The 21,205-nt window shown below is 39.9% G+C and overlaps 1 protein-coding gene across 1 annotated transcript in view; it reads left to right on the top strand.

Annotated features, from left to right (window-relative positions):
- LOC121070590 (mucin-5AC-like) overlaps positions 1-21,205 on the top strand; it is a 168,781-nt gene that overhangs the window by 13,006 nt on the left and 134,570 nt on the right. Inside the window, 11 exon segments of the mRNA XM_040557952.1 lie at positions 351-420; positions 671-808; positions 6,915-7,208; positions 8,715-8,815; positions 9,121-9,272; positions 10,419-10,557; positions 11,284-11,394; positions 12,157-12,336; positions 17,877-18,047; positions 18,572-18,750; positions 19,694-19,877. Of these exon segments, the coding sequence (XP_040413886.1) occupies positions 351-420; positions 671-808; positions 6,915-7,208; positions 8,715-8,815; positions 9,121-9,272; positions 10,419-10,557; positions 11,284-11,394; positions 12,157-12,336; positions 17,877-18,047; positions 18,572-18,750; positions 19,694-19,877 (1,719 nt within the window).

A 21,205-nucleotide genomic window follows, 5' to 3' on the forward strand; every position in this document is an offset into this window, starting at 1 on the left:
AGTTTGAGTCAGGTAGCTCTCATTTTGGATATGTTACATTTCCAATGAGATGGATCTGAACCTACATGAAACTTCTTGAGTGCAATTCTCCAAAAGATAATTAACCTCTTAAGTAAGCAAGAGGACTTAGTCAAGGTTGTTGTCTATGGAGATGTTTTTTTGGTTTGTTACAGTGTACAGATTTGTTCTGTGGCATTGTATGGTATCCAGACACTGAGTTATATTGAACTCAAAGGTAATCATGTTCTGAAGACATAACTTGTTAGTGTTTATGGAAGCTTGGGAGGTTGTGCTGTCTGTCTTGTGCCATATGCATTCATTACTATGGGCTTTTTGCTTTTTCCCTGCAGACGATAAAAATATGTTCCTGTGGAAATATCTACATGAACAATTTCATTGTGAAGCTGCCAGTAAGCAAAGGTAAGTGTCCTTCACATTGTTCTCAGACTAGCCTGCATCTATTTAAAGACAGATTCTGCTCCTTTCTCTGAAGAGCCAGACCCTGCCCGTTGTCAGATCCCTTTAACCTAGGTGGATACAAGGTCTGGGAGTCCCTGGGGATTCCTGTGTGCACAGAATGCACTGGTAAAAGGGAATTCCTGTTTACTGAGCTTTATAAAGATTTGCAGGTACATACATACATTTTCATTTCTATTTTTTTCTTTTTTAGATGGCATCACCATCTTCAGACCCTCTACATTTTTTATCAAAATCTTGAGCTCAATTGGAGTACAGATTCGAGTGCAAATGAAACCTGTGATGCAGCTCTCCATAACAGTTGATCATTCTTATCAGAATCGCACATCTGGTAGGACATATCACATTCTTTGTTTGCTCTTAAATCAAGTTGTAGCTGCTTGTCTATCAGTTTAAGCAAATAAATTATTTCATTTTATATTGGCTTTGGTATGTTAGAACCCTTGATTAAATCTACAGCCTTCCTGGAACAAAGGATTGGCCAAAGCCTTCAATTTGCTGAAGAAAGTAAGATAAGCTCTGTGATATTCAGTGTGTGCAGATCTTTTAGACTCTATCTGTAAAAGCAGGCCATCATCAGAGACTTATGAGATGCAAGTTATGATCTTGGTTTTGTCACCTATCTTCCATTAGCATCACTTAAGCTTTTTGTGCTACTGTTTCCTATCTACGTATTGAGATAATATCCCATCTCTCCAATGCATTTTGTTTTGCTTTTGCCATTTCCTCTGATTATAAATTTTGGGGAAGGGAACTCTCCGTCTGACGGTGTTTAATGAAGCACATTTAAGCAGCCTCCAATCTCTGTGCTATCACTAAGTACTACTTGTAAGGCAGAAAATAAAAATTATGGACTAAAGACAGTAAGTATGCTGTCTGATTTGTGGGAACTTCAGGAAAATGAGCTACTTTCAGGCAAGCACCTTTATAGATCTAAGGGTATTTATCTTGAAGTCATTCCTTTTTCCACTCGTGATTTCTTCTTTTTTTTTTCTTTTCTTTTCTTGCCTGCCACCCACTCAAGGTCTTTGTGGCAATTTCAATAACATCCAGACTGATGATTTCAGAACGGCCACTGGAGCTGTGGAAGATTCAGCTTCTGCTTTTGGTAACTCTTGGAAAACTAGAGCCAGCTGTTTTGATGTTGAGGACAGCTTTGAAGATCCTTGTTCAAACAGTGTGGATAAAGGTAGCAGGCTTTTCATCCCTGGACTATCAGTGCTAAACAATTTTCCCATGATGAATAACTGGAAAAGCTTTAGAAAGCTCGTAGACATCAAGCACTACTGCCTTTGAGATTATTATGAGAGAGAACACATTGTTTTTTGCAAGTCACTAAGGTGACAGCTTGTCTTTTTTAAAAAAAAAGACACCTCTGAAGAAAGAGCCAACACCTTCTCTGATGGCTTGAAAAGCACACATGACATCAATGAGAACAATTTAGGCTTAAGGCAGAGCATAATTGGTTGTCAATATCTGGGCCAGATCTTTATCCCATCTAGGTTGTTACAGCTGTGCTGAAGTCAATAGGAATAAGTTATCAAAACTACTGACTTCAGTAGGCACTTCTGTACTAGGTGCCCTGTCCAGCTTCTCATTTTGACTGGGTTTGACTATATAGAAGATTTAGAGGGTAGTCTCCTAGGTATTACCATATATAATAAAAGCCCACTAAATATTATATGCTTTGTGTTATTGCTTGACTATATTTCATGAAGAACTATGAAAAAACAATGAAAATGGGGATTTTTTTCTCATGTTCTGCAAATCCAGTCACAGTAACAGTGTTAGTACTTGGAAGGAGGAAACTTTTTTCTTTCAGGAAGATGACAGTTTACCCATCCAGTTATGCTTATCACCATGTTTATGCCCACTATTTCCTTCCAGCATCATTTGAACACTTCAGGACATTCTAGGTCTGTGTGATACCTGATAAGAATATTAATTCACATAGTGGTGTGGTTTAAGTGACTGTGGGCACTATTTTTTTTCCCATTCAGAAAAATTTGCCCAACACTGGTGTGCTCTTCTGTCTAATACCAGCAGTGTGTTTGCTGCTTGCCATTCTGTTGTAGACCCTGCTGTGTACATCAAGGTAAGGCACTGGTCTAAATCAGGGGCTTATTCTTGTCCAGAGGCTGATCCTGCCATGAAGGAGGTCTGGTCTTCAGGAGTGAAATAGGTTTTAGTAACGCTAGTTTGGAAATAGATTCACTGATGCTGATGAGAAAAATAACAAAATGAGAGTTTGTGCAAGATATGGTGGGACTTTTTGCCTGCTGTTTGCTTGCTTGAAATATTAAGTGACTTGTTTTCCATGAGCATCCCTGCTGTCACTGACAGTTCCATTGCATGACCCAGAAGCAAAACGGGCAAAATCAGGTTTGCTGTTTTTGAAAACTGTTCAGTCTTTAAAAAGCTAAATCAGTGTTTCTGTTGGGAATCAAACTGAGAGGTTTCATACTCCGTGGATTCCCTCTGATTTGCTTTTAAAGTCACATCTAGAGGGAGAACATACATTGTTTATAACCCATTTATTACTGAGGAGACTCTTTGCTCTTTGTATTTAGAATGCATGAAGCTGCCCACGAGTACTCCTGGTGTTCAGCTGTATAATGTTGTTGATGAAATTGACTGAGCAAGCAAGTTACTGCATTTCTGTGAATACTAAAGCAGGTTCTGCAAAAACTGCAGAAAATTCAAGTAGGGTCTGTATGAGATACAACTTACTGAGAAAATATCTGAGCCTGAAATTTTGCATGAAATTTAATGTGTTTCAGGTACCTTTAAAATTATGGCTTATCCTTTGTGCCACCCAAATTTTCCTTTAAAAATGTCTGCTTGAAAATTCATGTTAACTACACGTAAAATAGGAATTTAATTCACAATTGAAGAAAAGTAATAACCTTCTTTTATTATTATTATTTAATTTTCTGTGGATATGTTTGTTACTCCTGCTGATCTCAGGGCTTCAAACCATGATTAGTGGAAGCACTTTCCACAACACCCGCGGTGGCAGGACGAAGTGCCATCTATGCAGTATGACCATATTGCTGTTAAGTGGCTGGCTGTATCTGGGTGCTGCCCAGACACCCAATTGAAAGAACTTCAGCTTTACATGCCATTTATCCCTATTAGTACTATTTCTTTAGACATCAATACATATGATTCACTGTTAAATCATCTTCTCTTATGCACCTGTCATTTCATAGGCTGCATCTTACATGCACACTAGACAGGGACACAAACACCAGTCATCACTGTGTAGTACTTTCAGTTCTGTATATTTTCAGATGCTGTTTTTTGACAAGTCCTAAACTGTACATCATCATGGGAGGCTGGTATAGACATTTGTTAGTGCTTTAATGAGCTATAGATGCCATCATCACTCTTATTATTCATCTTTTATGAGTGCTTGACATACCATCATTGCAGTTACATGGCTGTAATGGATTTCCTGTTTCTCCAATTTGCATAGCATTTCATTAACATACATTTTCTTGTAGAGATGTTTCAAATTAAACTTCATTGGTAGTAATACTTTTCTGAAAAATATATTGGTGGAATACTTTTTGAATGGCTGAATGTTTCATTTTTCTGTGAGCCAGGCATTATTACACCCGTGCCCTTTTCTGTCCCCTAGAAATGCATGTATGACACCTGTAATGCTGAGAAGAGTGAAGTTGCACTGTGTAGTGTGCTCTCTACCTACTCCAGAGATTGTGCTGTGGCCGGCATGTCCCTGAAGGGCTGGAGACAGGGGATCTGTGGTAAGCATCCTATAACATCTTGGGTAGGGATCTGGGGAACAGCTTCAGGAGACTGCACTCTGTGGCAGCCCAGGGCTTTTGAGCTCAGTCAAGGTTGTAGATCTTTGAAAAACAGAATAAGCATACGCTCTGTAAAAAAACTCTGCCTGCTAAAATCAGCTCGTGTCTGCTTTGTGAAGAGGCTCTTAGGAAGCATGTTCCTTGTGTGAATTCAGAGCACAAAGAAGAAGAGTGTAAGGTGCATTAACCAAATCACAACACATAGTTGCAGTTAACGTTAGTTTTGAATTTTTGGGCCTCCCTATGTATGTAAATTCTGAAAGATTTTCAACAGTTCTGCTCAGCCCTTTGTCTCAGACATTGGCCATATACTGGGCATTATTCTCATTAATTGCATTTTTCCATGTTATAATAAAACAGTAATGACTTTTATTAAATATGTCACTGGTTTCTGAGAATGTTGCAGTGTTTAAAGGTATTTTCAGCTCAGGACCATTTAACAAATAAGTTTCTTGGAACATAAGTTTATATTTTGGTATATACATTGCCAGTAAATCCTGGATTAGGAGTCCACAAAAATGTGTATTTTTTGGCACTGCCAGAACTTATTGTGAGATACTATCAGAGCTGAGAATAAATCTCCTGAATCCCAGATTCTGAATTTTACTTTGAAGTTTTCCATTTTTCCATTAACGATCAGATAGTTCAAATGAGTTTTGCCTATTTCAACGTGAAAATAAATGTATGGGTTTTCTGACTAATAATATATCTGAACATAAAACATAACAAGAATGATTTTTATGCGACTTTGATACAGCTGTGATCTATTCGATTACATGACTTAGAGGCTAGCTGGAATTTTTAATAGAGACAACACAAGTCATGCAGTGCTTTGTAGAAGACATTTAAGATCACAGTAAGAACAATTTAACAAACCTGTGCTGAAATAATTATAAGGGAACACAGTGTAGTCTACAGCATATTATCCTAGAGTCACGCAAGTTTATGCACTAGACAGTCTCTTTCTATTGAAAGCTTTGCTGTCAATATAGAATTACTGACATTTCATGCCAAATCAAGACTAGTTTGCAGCATGGTTTAGTCTGAAATCTGTGGACTTATGACAAAATATTGACTTAAACAGTGCAGTAACCTTGGGAAAAATGCTAATGGCTTAATCAGCACCATCATTTTAGGCCATATGAAAGAAACAATCTTTTGGGAACATGCCTGTGATAAGACTGAGGGTTGTGCTATTAATGAGTGAAAGAGTAAACGGGCCAGAACAGTCACTCGCAGTGTCTGTCCCCTTGCAGTGGTTTTAAAGGTTCTTTCATCTCCTGCAGCTGTGTCCAGCTGTGCCATGCTGCAGGTAGCCTCCAAGGCAGGTTATATTGTAAAGTGGTGCCTACAGTACAGACAACTCAGTGTAAGAAAAAGGAAATACTGCTAGCTAACTGATGGTAGTCTGCATATACAACGATCTTTAGTGGAATCACAAATCATTAGTTGAATTACTGGTTAGGGGGGGTCAGTAGCCTCTTCTAAGTCATGGCACTGTTTTCCTGCTTCTCCGTGTGTGAGCTAGCTTTAAGCTATTTTTGGTATGCTCATGTGCTCTGCACTGGTGCCTCCAGTTGTGATGTACATATAATCTAAGATTACCAATCTCTGACCATGGGTACTATAACGAAATAACCTTTTTCTTATCAGACCTCGCTTTACCAAAACTGACCTTTTCCCTCTGTGAATAAAAAGAGAAAGTAAACACATTATAATTTTAAAAAATAACTAACAATTGAAGCACCAATTCAGGTAAATCTTCTGGTATGTCAGGTGGACTGTGATATAAATTTGTGTTGAAAATCTTTATTATTTTTCTTATTTGGCCTATTGTGACTTATAAATACCATGTGCTACATCCTCGTTGCACCTCTATGAAGTAGGAAAATATGGCCTGCAGACCCTATTTTGCACATGGGATATCGTGTCTGCTCCAGCTGAGACCAGGAAACCAACTGTTTTTTGTTGGTGGAGGTGGTGGTGGTTTTCGATGTGTACACAAACCTAGCACGCTAACTAATCTAAGAAAGTGTACAATGGTCATGGACTGGAAAACCATACAGAGCTTTGTTTAAGCATGGAGCCTATTGCTGATATGGTGATAGCATTGCTGCAAAGATGATTAGTGCAGTTCCCCATAAGCACCCCCCCCCCCCCCCCCCCCCTCAGATGGTAACATGAGTTTTCCTCAAGACATCTGTGAGAATTCAAACATGTTTTCTTTGGTGACATCAAATAATTAGCAGAGTTCCTTAGCACTGCCCACTTATTGTCAAAACTTAACCCTATAAAATGTTTTTCTTAAATGTATTTCTTAAATTATTCCCATCCAAAGAAATCATTAGTTAAGGAGAGAAGATCCATTTTTAACTACATGGGGAAGCGAGAAGTTACAGGTTTCAGTTCATGATGTAAGATAGTATTGCAAATTTTACAAATGACAAAATTATACCAGTTCCCTTATTCAGTCAAGATACACCCTGTTGCGTATTTCAGTATCCAGTCTCACCTAGTTCAGGTTTATGTGATCAGACTTCCCCCAGGCCGCTGGGAGTCAAAGTCTGCTAGTTAGGAAAAAGTATATTTATGGCTACCAACTTTTAGAACGCTGCATTAACACTACGAATGACGATTGCACAGAGAAGGCCATACATCCATTTTATTTCTCTTGCAAAGATCCCTCTGAGGAGTGTCCTGAGACTATGGTTTATAACTATAATGTGAAGTACTGTAACCAGTCTTGCCGCTCACTGGATGAACCCGATCCGCTGTGTAAAGTTCAAATTGCTCCTATGGAGGGCTGCGGTTGCCCTGAAGGGACCTACCTCAATGACGAGGAGGAATGTGTCACTCCAGATGACTGTCCCTGCTACTACAAAGGCAAGATTGTTCAGCCTGGTAACTCCTTCCAAGAAGACAAACTGCTGTGGTAAGCTGCTCTGATGATGCAAAGGCCGAATACCTGGGGGATCTCAGGGCTCACCAGGGAAGTCCCTGCTCTAATCCCTGAATGGGGTCATCTTACCGTAATAATGACAAATTTCCGCTTGATCATACCAAAGCACATGTTCCCCTGTCAGGTAGTGCAGCCACAGTGAAGGTTAAGATCTTATGTTCCTCCTAGCAAACAGGAAGCTGAAAACATGTAAATTAGAGTCATGTTTGCGATCTATCTCTATGCAAAGTTCATTGTAGTGTAAAAAAAAAAAAAAAAAATCTGTATACAATGGGAGCAAGATAGGGGCTTTGAGATTGGAGTTTCTGGCTTTCAGACGAAAAAAGAGTCAAAACCACCCCCCAGCACATCCTGCAGACTAAAAAAATGAAAATGGCCAAGGGGAAAAAAATCAAAATCTTAGTTTGTAAACATGAAAAAGAGAGAATTTGGGGGGGAAACACCCAAAATAATATAATTATCTTTCATCTCCAGTGCAAAACAACTGTCTTTTTCTCATTTTCAGGCAGCTGAGGGTAGCAATGCAAACAAATACCAGTGGAAGGCTGAATTTTGCCATGTATTTTTATTTTCAGATGTCTGTGTTCACTCTCTTCCAACTCAGATTTTCCTCTGAGGATTCTAGACTGCTTTGTAAACACAGATTCATTTAGTAATTTAAGAGGTCTCTTGTTTAAGAAAGTATTAGTTTCATCACAGAGATGATAAAAATAAATAAAATAAGAATACATAAATGCTTAAGAAAGACTTGATTTAGGGAAAACATGCAATAAAATAGTGGCAGATGAAGAAAGGATTTAATCGTTAGGTCTTAATCTTCCTTCTGGGGATGGCAGTTCACGTCTGTGAGCCTGATAGCTTTACCAAATATCCGTTTTGATGGGAATTTATTTGTGTGACTAGCAAAGCTTTGCAGAGGCTTTCTCTCTAGTGAGAGAGAAAAGTGCAAAGAGCTGATGTCTTTCATTTTATGGAATCTCTTTAGCAAATGCATTCAAGGAAGATTAGACTGCATTGGAGAAACTGTCCTGGTAAAAGGTGAGATTTCATTAAAAGATTTCATTAAATAATGGCTTTATGGTATCAGCTAGTACTTATAATGTTTTTCTGTGTATCTCTTGCTTTCTATAATATTTTGGTATTCTCCACATTTTTTGCCTTCTCTCTGTAATGTGCCAGTTATTGATAACAGTTGACTTTGTGAAAATGTCACCAGACTTGCTGAACTTTTCAAAAGACAAAAATATTTCCCAGAGTTTAGAGGTTATCTGCCGCCTTCTCCTATCCTGCTGGTGGACAGAAGTAAAAGCTAATGGAAACTGTAAATGAGAGACACATGCTGCAATGTGTCTGAGCTCTGAAGTGCTCTGTTCTGTTGCACAGTGGCTGATGGCATCCTTATCGCTTTCACTAAATGACCTGTCTAAAATGGTTTCTTTCCCCTATAGATTGCCCGGCTCCTATGTACTACTTCAACTGCAGCTCCGCGGGTCCTGGTGCAATTGGATCAGAGTGTCAGAAAAGTTGTAAGACGCAAGACATGCACTGTGTAAGGACTTCACCTCCTAGCAGGAGCGTGGGACGACATGATTGTGCATGTATGATTGTCCTTAACAAATGCTGACGCTATTCACAGACCAACCAGTTTACTGATAACGCAGCAGCTGTAGCTACCCACCTAGCTGTGACGCTTGCAGCTTGATTGTTACTAATTTACAGCTGTAGGATTTAAAAAAAAAAAAAAAAAACAAAAAACTATCTAAAAGTTTGGCATCCAGTGCTAACACCTCTGTAGGCTCCCTGTACGTTCTGTGCATTACCATATTGCCTTGTATCATATCTTTATATACGCAGTATGTCACAGAATGTGTCTCTGGCTGCATGTGTCCTGATGGGCTGGTACTGGATGGCAGTGGAGGTTGTATTCCCAAAGACCAGTGCCCGTGTGTCCATGGAGGACACTTTTATAAACCTGGGGAAACCATCCAAGTTGACTGCAACACATGGTATGTTATACCAGGGAGTTTTGTTTTATAACAAAGGGTGTTAAAAATAATCAGTGTATCTCATGGGGCAGAATGTGTTCTGAAGCCCTTTACTTCATCACTAGAGCCATCAGGCATCTAGTAAAAATAAAAAGGGAAACTTTTCCTCTCTGCATCACACTGCAGGAGCCTGTATTTGGGGAGAATAAGTACCAAATGTCAAAGAATTCCCATCGCCTTCCACAAACTGTTTCCACACCAGTTTTAGAAATCCCAGCCTTATCCAGGCTGGTTATTGTGCAAGGGAGAATTGAGTCTATGTCTGTAGGACTCAGCTCAACCCTAAAAGTATGAATTTAGGGGAGGGAGGAACTGCAGCGATCTTCTAGCAACTTGAAGCTCCAATTGCTGCAATTGCTGGTGTAATGGTGCTCTAGTCTTCACAGGTGTTGCTGATCATGGTGGGTAAGATTCCTTGGATCCTTACCCGTTATTTAGTGAGGATGAGGTTGTGTAGTCCTGCCAGGTGGAGGCACAGAAAATAACAGCCAGGGACGGTGGTCTGATCACTGCTGGTACAAGCAATCAAATTTAGCATGTGAGGCCAAACCCTGATAAGCAGTTGTTGATATCACAGAGGCCATTATGAGGTTTTACTGCAATGAGGTCTTTGTTTTCTTAGGAGGACAGAACACATATGGGGGAGGAAAAATCGGAGAGTATCTGTGCCCAAGGGAATAACTAGAATTTTCTGTCTAATGGTGTCCCTGAGCTGCAGTTTGCCAGGGTAGGATGGAGGATAATGCTGGTACATAACACCATAGTCAGGAGCAGAACTGGCCACGTGGTACCTCATAGATTAATATTCAGATATGTTTGAAATATCTAGTTCTTCTTCTTGAGCTTAGGTCCTAAATCCCCATTGTCTGCTGCCAGGCCTTAATGATTGAAATGATATTTGAAGGGGAAAAAATAAAATCAAAATACAGAAAGTTCGAGCATGTCTTGGTAGAAAACACAAATTTTGTAATTAGCAATCCATTATATGGCATGGCCTCAGAGCACTGCAAAAGATTAACCTTTCAATTATTCTGCCCATGTTTGGGGTTAAGGAAAAAAAAAATGCTTTGTACAAAGATTGTGAACCTTATCTTATTCACCTCGCAGCACATGTAACAAAAGGCAGTGGAACTGCACGGACAATCCCTGCAAGGGAACCTGCACCGTGTATGGCAATGGGCACTACATGACCTTTGATGGGGAGAAGTTTGATTTCCTGGGAGACTGTGACTATATCCTAGCTCAGGTATCACGTTTTTCATTTTGCTACCCACAGCTTAACCTGTAGGGCTCAGTGTGAGTAATTAAAAGGCTACCCCATGCAAAATAGTCAATGCTGATGATCTGAGTTTAACCCCTCTCCTCTTCTACCTAGAGCAGACACAGTGAGATTTTCCATACGAAAGCAAAGCAATTAACCCTCAGACATGACACAAGAGGGCACTGTGTGATCCTAAATGATTAACTCCTGGGCTGGACTGGTGTAATTCCAGTGTCTGCAAAGGGAAGGGATTGGTATGGTGCTGAAAACTAAAAGTTTCTCTTGGTCATTCAAGAGTGACAGTTGTTTTTTGTGTCTTAAGCATGTAAAAGATACTGTATAGGCCTCAACTCAAGTGTAATTATTGTGTGTAATGAGACAGTACTGAACAAGACACTTCATCTCCAAATTACAATTGGTTTTGCTAATACTTAAAAAAAAAAAAAAAAAAAAAAGCACCAGTCATGCACAGCCAAAAAGCTATGACAAGCTTGTTTTTTACTTAAGCTTTTCTCTGTAAAATTTCTTGTCAAGTATGAGCAGTTCAGCTACCACCACGTTCTTCTAAAATGCCCAGAGTTTTGGTGAATGAACACGTGACAAAATAGCAGAAATCAGGCTGATTCAGTATTCATTTAGAGCTCCTGAAAATGTTTAAGACTGGACTGGTTACATAAAAAGCTCTAATAAAATGCTATCTATTTTTCAAAGGACTTCTGCCCCAATAACATGGATGCTGGCACCTTCCGAATTGTAATTCAGAACAATGCCTGTGGGAAGTCACTCTCCATCTGCTCTCTAAAGATCACACTGATTTTTGAGGTTTGTCTGGATTCAGTCACAGCTGAGGAGATGCAGTCTTGATTTTGCAGCAGTTGGTGTAATTTGTCCTTATATTCCAACTCAGTTGTTGCTAGAGGGTACCTATGGTAGTCAAACAGCCAGAAAGTAGAGATAGACAGGCCAGGAAAGGTGTAGATAATTGGCGTTGGACACTTCTGCAGACAAGTGGTTTGATACAGGGAGTTAACAGCACTCTGTGTGTGTGTGTGTGTGCGTCCACGCCTGTGTTTCTGTGACATCAGTGGTGGAAAATAAATTTTTTAGAGGAGGATGTTGCATATTTCTGTGCCATGGTTTATGCACAGGGCAGATGGTAACTACAGAGGGAAGAGTTTCTTTCTTCCAGCTCAGGTTTAGCATTTCCCCAAAGCAAACACAAAAGAGCAAAGAGGTTTCTCCTGGATTGGGGGGTGAGGGTAGGGTGAAACAAAGTGGCGTGACAAGGGGCATTCTAGCATGTCCAATTGCCCATGCACTCAGGAGCTTCTGTGCCAGCAAAACAGATTTCATCTAGAATAAGGACAATTTATGTGGCCATGAAGTAAGACTTGTCATGCATGGGCAGATGTTTCCCATTGAACTCACTGGGTCTTGTCAATGGCTCATGTGTCTTGGAGTAGGCCAAGACATAGTGCAAGGACTATAGAAAACTGAGATGAAGGACAAGAGACAGAATACCAGTGCCATTACACTAAGTTTTCTACTTGGTTTCCTTCTGTGCGATGTATTTGTTCCTTGTAGAGCAGTGAAATCAGGCTCTTGGAAGGAAGAATTCAGGAGATAGCCACTGATCCAGGAGCTAAGAGGAATTATACGGTGGATCTCAGAGGAGGCTATATTGTGATTGAAACGACTCAAGGGATGAACTTCATGTGGGACCAGAAGACTACAGTTGTCGTTCATGTGGCACCATCTTTCCAGGTATGTGCCTCACAGACTTTGAGTTATGATTTCCAACTCAAACTCCTGCATCCAGAACTGAAGCCCCAGTTTGAAAAGTAGGGCTTGGAAAAGTGTTCAGTCCAGTGGAGCAGAAGCAGCAAGTGGGCCATGCTTTTTATTTCACCATTCAGTTGGTATGGACTGCTCCAAAATACTTGGTGCTAGAAGTAAAGATAGACCCTCCAATACTGCAAAGAGCCTAAAAGAGCGATCTTGTCACTTGAAATCCAGCTTCTTCTAAGACATATTTTGATGGCTGTTTAGAAATTTGCAGCTATTTTTTCTTGGCTTGTTCTGTAGTTTATTCCTGTCAGCTAGTGGGCTGCACTTAAAATAACGAAACCACTTACTGTGCCTACGCAAATTACTCAGGGAAAAGTCTGTGGCCTTTGTGGGGACTTTGATGGCCGCTCAAGGAACGACTTCACAACCAGAGGGCAGTCTGTGGAGATGAGCATCCAGGAGTTTGGAAACAGCTGGAAAATAACAAGCACCTGCTCAAATATAAACATGACGGACCTGTGTGCTGATCAGCCTTTCAAGTCTGTCCTGGGGCAGAAGCACTGCAGCATCATTAAGAGTAACGTCTTTGAAGCCTGCCACAGTAAGGTAATCCTGTTCTCTCATCCTTATTGGTTTCACACTTGGCATTTGTTGCTATTATACAGCATGTTTGTGCACAAATTGTTATTATTAAAGGCTATTACATGGCATTCTTGAGTACAAGGCCTACTTCTCTCAAAACCTCTCTTTACTGCTACGCCAGTTAAATCCTGTTGCACAGTACTGAGGAAACAGCGGTGCCTGTTTTGAGTAACCAAAGACAAAGGGGATAACAGTTGGCCACCGGATATAAAAAGCTAGATATCTGTTTGTAAAATCTAGAGATAACTTAGTACAGGGCTGTTGGTATGGGGATCCTTGGGAAAGTTTATTCAAATTATCTAAAGAAATGAATTATTTACTTTATCTTAAACACATTGAATTAATCTAAACAGGAACAGGACTACTAATTCTACTAACACTAACAGGACTACTAATTCTTAATAAGAATGTCTATGCAAAGCCTTGGTGCATTTTAATAAGCCATTTAAAGAGCAAATTTGGCCTAATTTTCTTGGTTAACTCATGTTGACACAGGTTAAAGCACCTATATAAATAGATAAATAAAATAAATAAACCTAAATAAAGAGATGTGAAATTCAGTGGAAATAGGATTTCATTTTATAATCAGTCACTATCTGTCAATTAGAAAATGCACACACTATATAGATGTGCTAACCCAAATCAAGGTAGTTTAGTCCTGCAGAAATTACACTGGAAAGACACTTGAGCGTAAATTCCAGCACACAAATAAGAATGAGAAGATTTAAGGTCCAAGTCTACCAGATAGGTGAACATACAAAAACAACTCTTGCAAAATGTCCTAGCTCCTCCATGACAATCCCAGACTGTCACAAACAGTTCTGCCAAATAAACTGCCAGTGGGTGGCAGAAATTCAGAGCCCTTTCTCTCATTAAAACATGGTGCAGGAGGTACATCTGTGATAACAGATCTGTCGGTATTTTGATAGGTGAATCCAATACCGTATTATGAATCTTGTATTTCTGACTTCTGTGGCTGTGACAGTGTGGGAGACTGTGAGTGCTTTTGTACCTCAGTGGCTGCTTATTCGAGAAGCTGTAGCAAAGCTGGTGTCTGTATCGACTGGAGAACACCTGCCATTTGCCGTAAGTATTGCATTCAAAATGCATGCAGAAAAATGTTGTTCTATGTGTTCAGGCGCACGGGAAAGGAAGAAGAGCAGAATTCTGACATCTCTGCACGTCTGTGACTTAATAAGCTCTTGTTTGTGAGAATTAGAAAATGAACCCTTCCCAGTGTCTGAGACGTGGCTGTTTCTTCTTTCTTCTGTTCCAGCTGTGTTCTGTGATTATTACAATCCACCTAACAAACACGAGTGGTTCTATAAACCCTGTGGAGCACCTTGTCTAAAGACCTGCAGGAACCCACATGGAAAATGTGGGAACTTGCTGTATAGTTTAGAAGGTAATTCTTGCTTGACTTTGATACAGTTGATATGATTTGAAGATATAGTCTGATTTTTAAATGCCTTAAGCATCAAGGTTGTTGTCTTACCTTCAAAGACTGCCTCTTTTGCCCTAGGAACTCATTGACCATGTCTCTTCTGGGACTTATTTCCCATGCAATAGTACCATTCATAGCAGAATATGCCTGGGCAGAGATACAAGGTCATTCAGCTTAAATTTGCAAAGAATAATTATCTGTTGACAAACAGATTTAATTACAACTTCCAGATGAAAGGGGAAAAGAGGACATGCCAAAATAATTGGCAAAACCGAGAACTTTCATACAGGATCATATTAATTTTGGGATCAAATCTGCATGTGATTGCCTCAGGTTCAAGTAAAGCAGAACAAAGTTGATTCATTTACTTTAACTTTCCAGGCTGCTACCCGGAGTGCAGTCCTGACAAGCCATATTTTGATGAGGAAAGCAGGGAATGCGTCTCCCTCCCCAGCTGCACTTCATGGTAGGTCAGTCGATGGTAAGAGAGGTAATAATAGGATTAGAGAGGGCAAGGTAGGCAATGTGTGGTTTATGTTCATAGGAAATTATGGCAGTGACAACAATGATTAAAACCTCAAGGAGCAGGCTTCTTTGTAAAAGTAAATACCATCTGCTGACAGATACTATTCCACATATTCAAGACAATAAAACAACTCCTCTCCTCTTTATCTTCAGCAATCCTGAAGAGAAACTGTGTACTGAAGACTCCGAAGGTAACATTTGAATACCTTTCAGTGAGTGATGATAAGACTTGAAACGACCAGACATCACATGTTGCTGCAGGCATGTTGCTAGCTAGTTCAATAGGTGGAGTCAGAGCAGTACGAATGTGCCAGTGTTTTATCACTTATCAAGGCAGTAATCCCAGCTGTATTCCCTGCCAAGAGGGAATGCTCCCATGCTCTAGGCTGGGTGAGGACAGCGCCAGTTCTGATGCTTTCAGCAGCCAGTAATTCCTCTATGCAAGCTGACTCCAAGAAGCACCAGCAACAAGAAAAATCCAACTCACTTTAAATAAATGAGGTAGACTCTCAATGCAACTTCTCAAGTAGAAACTGAGAATGTTCTCCAGTCAGATAATTCGCTTTTGCTTATATGAATTACAGAATGGTAAATCCAGAGTTTGATTTTCTTTTCATTTATATTTATATAATGAGTGTCCCCTGGTATGGTGGCATTCGCTCTTTTGTTGCCTCAGATTGCCTCTGTTGCTACAATGGGAAGACTTACGCCTTAAATGACACTATATACAGCCAAACAGATGAGGTCAGGTGTGGTAATGCTGTCTGTGGTCCTAATGGAGAGATCATCAAAACATTCATCCCTTGCAACACACCATCTGCACCAGCACAAGGTACTATTTATACAAGGTTTGGTGGTGATTTTATCAAGTCTGTAATGGTAACAAGATTCCTCTGTCTCTGAAAAAGACTACTCCTACCTCCATGTCCATGCCAAGCACAGATTTAAGGCAGTTCATGTTTCAGGAAGGAGGGGCCAGAGCTTGTAGGTTCATGGTGGGCACTAAAAGTGTAATTTTATAGCTGCTTACTGTCAGTGGGGTAAGGATAGAATAGAGGGTTTCAGCCATTTTTCAGTAGAGCTTATACAATATCTTTGGGCCTTCCACAATTAGTCTGGTGTGGTTAGTCTCAAAATTTCATAATTCATAAACCTTGTTTTTCTCCTTCTCATATTGTTCTTACTGTACTGGTTTCTACATTGGAGAAGCCAGTCTCAAGGGGATCACTGGAACAAGAAAATAAAACTACCTGGTGATTTATTCTCCTCACAAAAGAGAAGTTGCAGTTTGAAGGGGACATGTATAAACAGAAAAGAGGAAGTGAAAAGATGAAGTTGTGCCATGATTATAGCAAACAAATAAATATCATTGGCTGAAAAAAAAAAAAGTGTATTATCCTGCAGTAGCAAATTATACAAAGTGAGGCAAGCAGAACTAAAAGCTATCTTCTCTACTGAAGTGAGTGGAAGAGTTAAAGACCTGATGGTGAACCTGTGTGTTTCCTGTGTTTACATGTTTCATTCCAGGTGTTATGTGGTAATAGCTAAGAAAGAAAGGATTATTCAAAACAGAGTATAGAGTGGCTTCATTAAATGACTAAATGATCTGTCTGTATTTAAACCAACAGATGCTTCACAACTAGACATTAAAAGACAAAACGGTGTGCCACTGGAAGTCACCTCTCCAAAGTCAGGTGAAGTCATACAGGATTAGGAAGTTCAATAAGACCTTAATTTGGAATCAAATTAAGAGACAGTGGAAGGGAGTTTTATTTTATTCTATATAAAATACCTGATACACACACTTAGAAGAGTGTGTGTATTATTCTAGTAGCATATAGTGTGTGTATGGGGGTTATAAGTATATAGAGAGGGTGTTTTTATTGTGTACCCAGTACAGAATGTGATGGAGGTGTAAAATGATTTTGTTCTTCTAAACATAGAGAATGTAATAGACATCGTAGGGCTTGAATGTAGAGTAGCAAAGGATCTGGTCATTAATAGATTTCCTTTCCTGCAGAACCACATATGCAACCTGTAACATCTGCACCGTCATCATCAATGCTAACCACTCCCTGCTTCTGCACTGACAATGGACAATTGCTACAAATGGGTGAGAAACCAAGCAATTTCTTTTTTTTCTGCACTGTTGATGTGAGAAGATGTTATGTTAGATAAATGTGCTCCAGCAAGTGCTGATTCTCTCTACTGCAATTACACATGGAGTTGTTATGTCTTTGAAGTGTAACTAACACCTTAAAAATTACAGTTCTCACATACCCTGTGACATTGTCCTGGTTTGGATATCCCTGGTGTAAGGAAGTTTAGAGCAGATGCTAACTTCATTGTACTCCAGCACAAACCCTGACTCACAAATCCCAAACATAGGTTTGTAATCCACATTCATATTCCAAAGATAGAGAGAAGGCTCCTTTTCATCTTAGTAGCTCCTGAACCATTTATCTCATGGTCTTTGTGAAGACCAGATATGCTTAGTGATGTACTTGGTATTCTCTCCTCTTGGACTCATTTTCAATCATTTTCAATTCCCACCAGTGTACTCAATGAAGAATCTGCAGAAGAACTGCAGATTTGCCACCTGTGGCCCTCCCTCAGGCTTTGCCATTTGGATGAATTGAGCCCTGGTTCAGTGTTAGATTCAAGCAGTTGCAGACAGTCACAGCTGAAGGTGGCCATCAGGTGCAGTCAGGCCCAGTTAAATGTAGGGCTGAGTATGTGATTGATCTGTGATGCATAGCCTTTAAGAGTTCACAGCAAACGTTTACCACTTTCATAGGCAATTCAGTGCTGATTGTTGGGTTTTGGCCTTGCAGGAGAAAATGTTTCTCTGCCAATGAATATATCGGGTCATTGTGCTTACTCTATTTGCAACGCATCATGTCAGATTGAATTAATCTGGGCAGAGTGTAAAGTTGGTCAAACTGAGGCACTCAACATCTGTGATCCAGACTCTGAAGACTGTCCACTGACAGCTGCTCCCAGTGCAACAAGCCTAGTTCCTGTTACCACATTGGCTCCTGTGAGCGATTGTCTTGGGCTCATTCCTCCTAGAAAGGTGAGAGACTGGAAAGAAGGTGTGGTTCTTTACAGTGTTTGCCTCCAGCCAAGATTTGGCATTCTCCCCATGCAGATTCCTCTGATGCTGGTCAGCACCGCTGCAGCTGGCCTGTAGTTGTGGCTGAACTAGGTGATTGATAAATATAGCAGAAGCCCTCAAATAATTTAGGGAATAAAATTGAAGATTATGCTGTTCAGTGAAAAATCTAACAGGCTGGAGGCAGGCAGAGCCACATGAGCTGAAGAAAGGCTAGGAAACCCCACCTGTCTGTGAACAGCCATTACAAGTGGTCAGGACATTAATGCTGAGACCTGCACGAAATGTTGCAGAACAGAACAAAATGTCAAAGCTCTGTTGATTGCAATACTTTTCATATTATCTGACAGAGAAAAGAGTAGATAGCAAATAACGCCATACCCAAACAGGAACATGAATGGAGGGTGGTAGTTGTATGTGGTTTTAAAACCTTTGTTATATTACTTTGCTGTGTTCCTCTCTGCTCTCTTTCAATCTGCCAATAGTTTAACGAATCATGGAATTTTGGAAACTGCCAGATTGCCACTTGCCTGGGAGAAGGAAATAATATTAAAACTGTCCAGTGTGACTTGCCCTCCTCAGCAACTAAAACTCTGTGTGAATGTTTCCCATTCATGAAACACTATGATGAAACTGGCTGCTGTGAAGTCTTTGAGTGTCAGCTGTAAGTACTGTGGCAGGTGAATTCCTGAAACTTGTTATGCTCAGCCCAGCCTCAAGCAAGATAAATCTGTGTGATCAACATCTGTATTATCTTTGTATTGATTCAGTAGGATGTAATGGAGCAGAATTCCCACCTAAAACATTGGCTATTAAGAGCAGAGTCCTTGCTAAGCTATCTTTTCTTCATCAAACTGGTCATTTCAGCTCTCATTGAAAGAGATTATAAAAGTTAAAATCAGCTTGAAGCTGAGAAGTCAAACTTGAAGTGTGCCACTCTGTCTTCCAGGTATTTGCAGTGGATGGGGGAAATGAGCATTATGTGACTTTTGATGGAACATATTATCATTTTAAAGAAAACTGCACATATGTCCTTGTGCAGCTAATTCATCCCACTCTCACAACTTCTGGATTCACATAGACAACTACTACTGTGGGTGCCACTGATGGAGCAATTTGTTCAATGTCCCTTCTCATTTTTTATTCCAATTCCGTTGTTATTCTGACACAAGCAATGCACATGGAAAAGAAACAAACTTGGTAAAGTATTTTGTTAAAATTAATCCTCATAATTATTTTGCTGTAGCTGTATTACTCTACTGTCAAATGCCCTGCCATGACAAAGGACGAAGCTCGTCACAAATGGCATGGGTAGGAAATGCAGTTACATTCCTCGCTCTATCTTTTTCCTTAGTGTCAGGAAAAAAAAAGTATATTCTAAAAACTTGGAAAACTGTCACATAACTGAAAGATGTGTTTTTTCTTCCTGATGGAAGTAGTCAAATATAAGTTAGAACATATTAAAATGAAGCACTGGGAACTGCCTAAATGATTGCCTTTGTCAGACTTCATTTGGTGCACCTTAGAGCTCTACTTGCCAGACACAAGCTATGTATCTTACTCAACAGAAGAATGTCCATAGAGCCTTTTGCTTCTCTTCTTTTTAGATTTTATTTAATGGGCAAGAAAGTTTTTCCAGACGTTTCCACGAATGGTATCACGATAACCAGTTCTGGCCTTTACGTCATAGTTGAAATACCTGAATTAGAAGTTTATGTCTCCTACAGTCGACTTGCGTTTTACATAAAACTCCCTTTGGAAAGTTTTATAACAATACCATGGGACTGTGTGGTGAGTGTGCTCATCAGCTGGCAGTAAAGAATGCAATAAATTTTTCCTCCCCCTTTCTTTTGTCCACTTGTAAACATCTCTAAACTTTTGCAACTCCAGTGATTTTTTTTTTTTAAGTTTCACAACTTTTAAACAAAATTGTCCCTAATGGTGAAAAAGGCACTGTCAGAAGATACAGCTTTGAGTTACCCCCTTTCATTCTGTCCACATTTGCTGGTGGATGGAGACAAGCTTTCTCTAAATCTCCCTCTTGATCATATGATCATACTTACTCACTATGGGAAGACACGGAATCTGGAGAGCCCTGTGTTAGAGAGAACCATCTCAGTTCCTTAGCCGCGTGCGGAATGCATTAGCCGAGACCTCAGCTTCGGTTTTCATGAGTAACTGGCAAACTATTTCTTCTAGCCTTCTCCTACAAAGTTCTTGTGAACTCACATCCAGGACCATGTGTGTTACTTTCTCACAAGAAGAACTGCCTTCCAGGTATTGCTGTTTTACGTAAAGGCAGTTTATCAGCATCAACTGTCCTTGAACTGTCACTTTGCTTTTATATTGCTACCAGGTACGTGCACCAACCAGAAGGTGATGATGCCTATGAAAACGGGAATGGTGAGGTCATTGAGTCCTTCAAGAGATGGCATTAGATTGGAAAGTCCCAGATCCTACCAACAGATACTGTAATTCGGTGTCTCAGAACTGGCTGAAATTGAAAAATCATCAGCATTGTGAGCCTTCTGATCTGTGTAAAATCATCTGGTTAAGACAGCTCCCAAAGAGACAAATGAGATAATTTGTGCTTAACTGCAGGGCTTGGGTGACCTGCCTATGGGACACAATGAAAATGTGAATTCTAGCATACCCTGAAAAAGTGAGCAGTGAATTGATGTGTGAATGTTCCTGAGTTTTGCAGATCAAATCAGTCCTCCCTTAATAGTGCCTGCTACTTGACACTGGCTCTGCTTGTCATTTCTGGAGAACTTAAGTGGGAACTAGCTATAATTCAGTATCTGAATGCTTTGGATAATAGGAACAGAGTCAGAATATAGCCAGCATGTGTGTGTGTCTGTTTTTAAAATAATTAAAATAATTTTGTGGTTTAAAATAGGATTGTCAACAATGTTGACATTAAAATGTCAGTATATAGAACTATAGCTGTGAGCCATGCAGGAGACTCTCCTTTGCAGGTCTCAATCTGATGTAAAATTGCTTTGTTCCAAAGCATTGTAAAGAATGGGAGGTAAAGCTTTCTTAAGTAAGCTGTGTGGGTGTATTGTCTATTGGGGCAACTTGTAGTTGTATCTTTACCTTGAGGCCCTCTCTGGGTG

Source organism: Cygnus olor, chromosome 5 (assembly GCF_009769625.2).
Source record: "Cygnus olor isolate bCygOlo1 chromosome 5, bCygOlo1.pri.v2, whole genome shotgun sequence".
NCBI lineage: Eukaryota > Metazoa > Chordata > Aves > Anseriformes > Anatidae > Cygnus > Cygnus olor.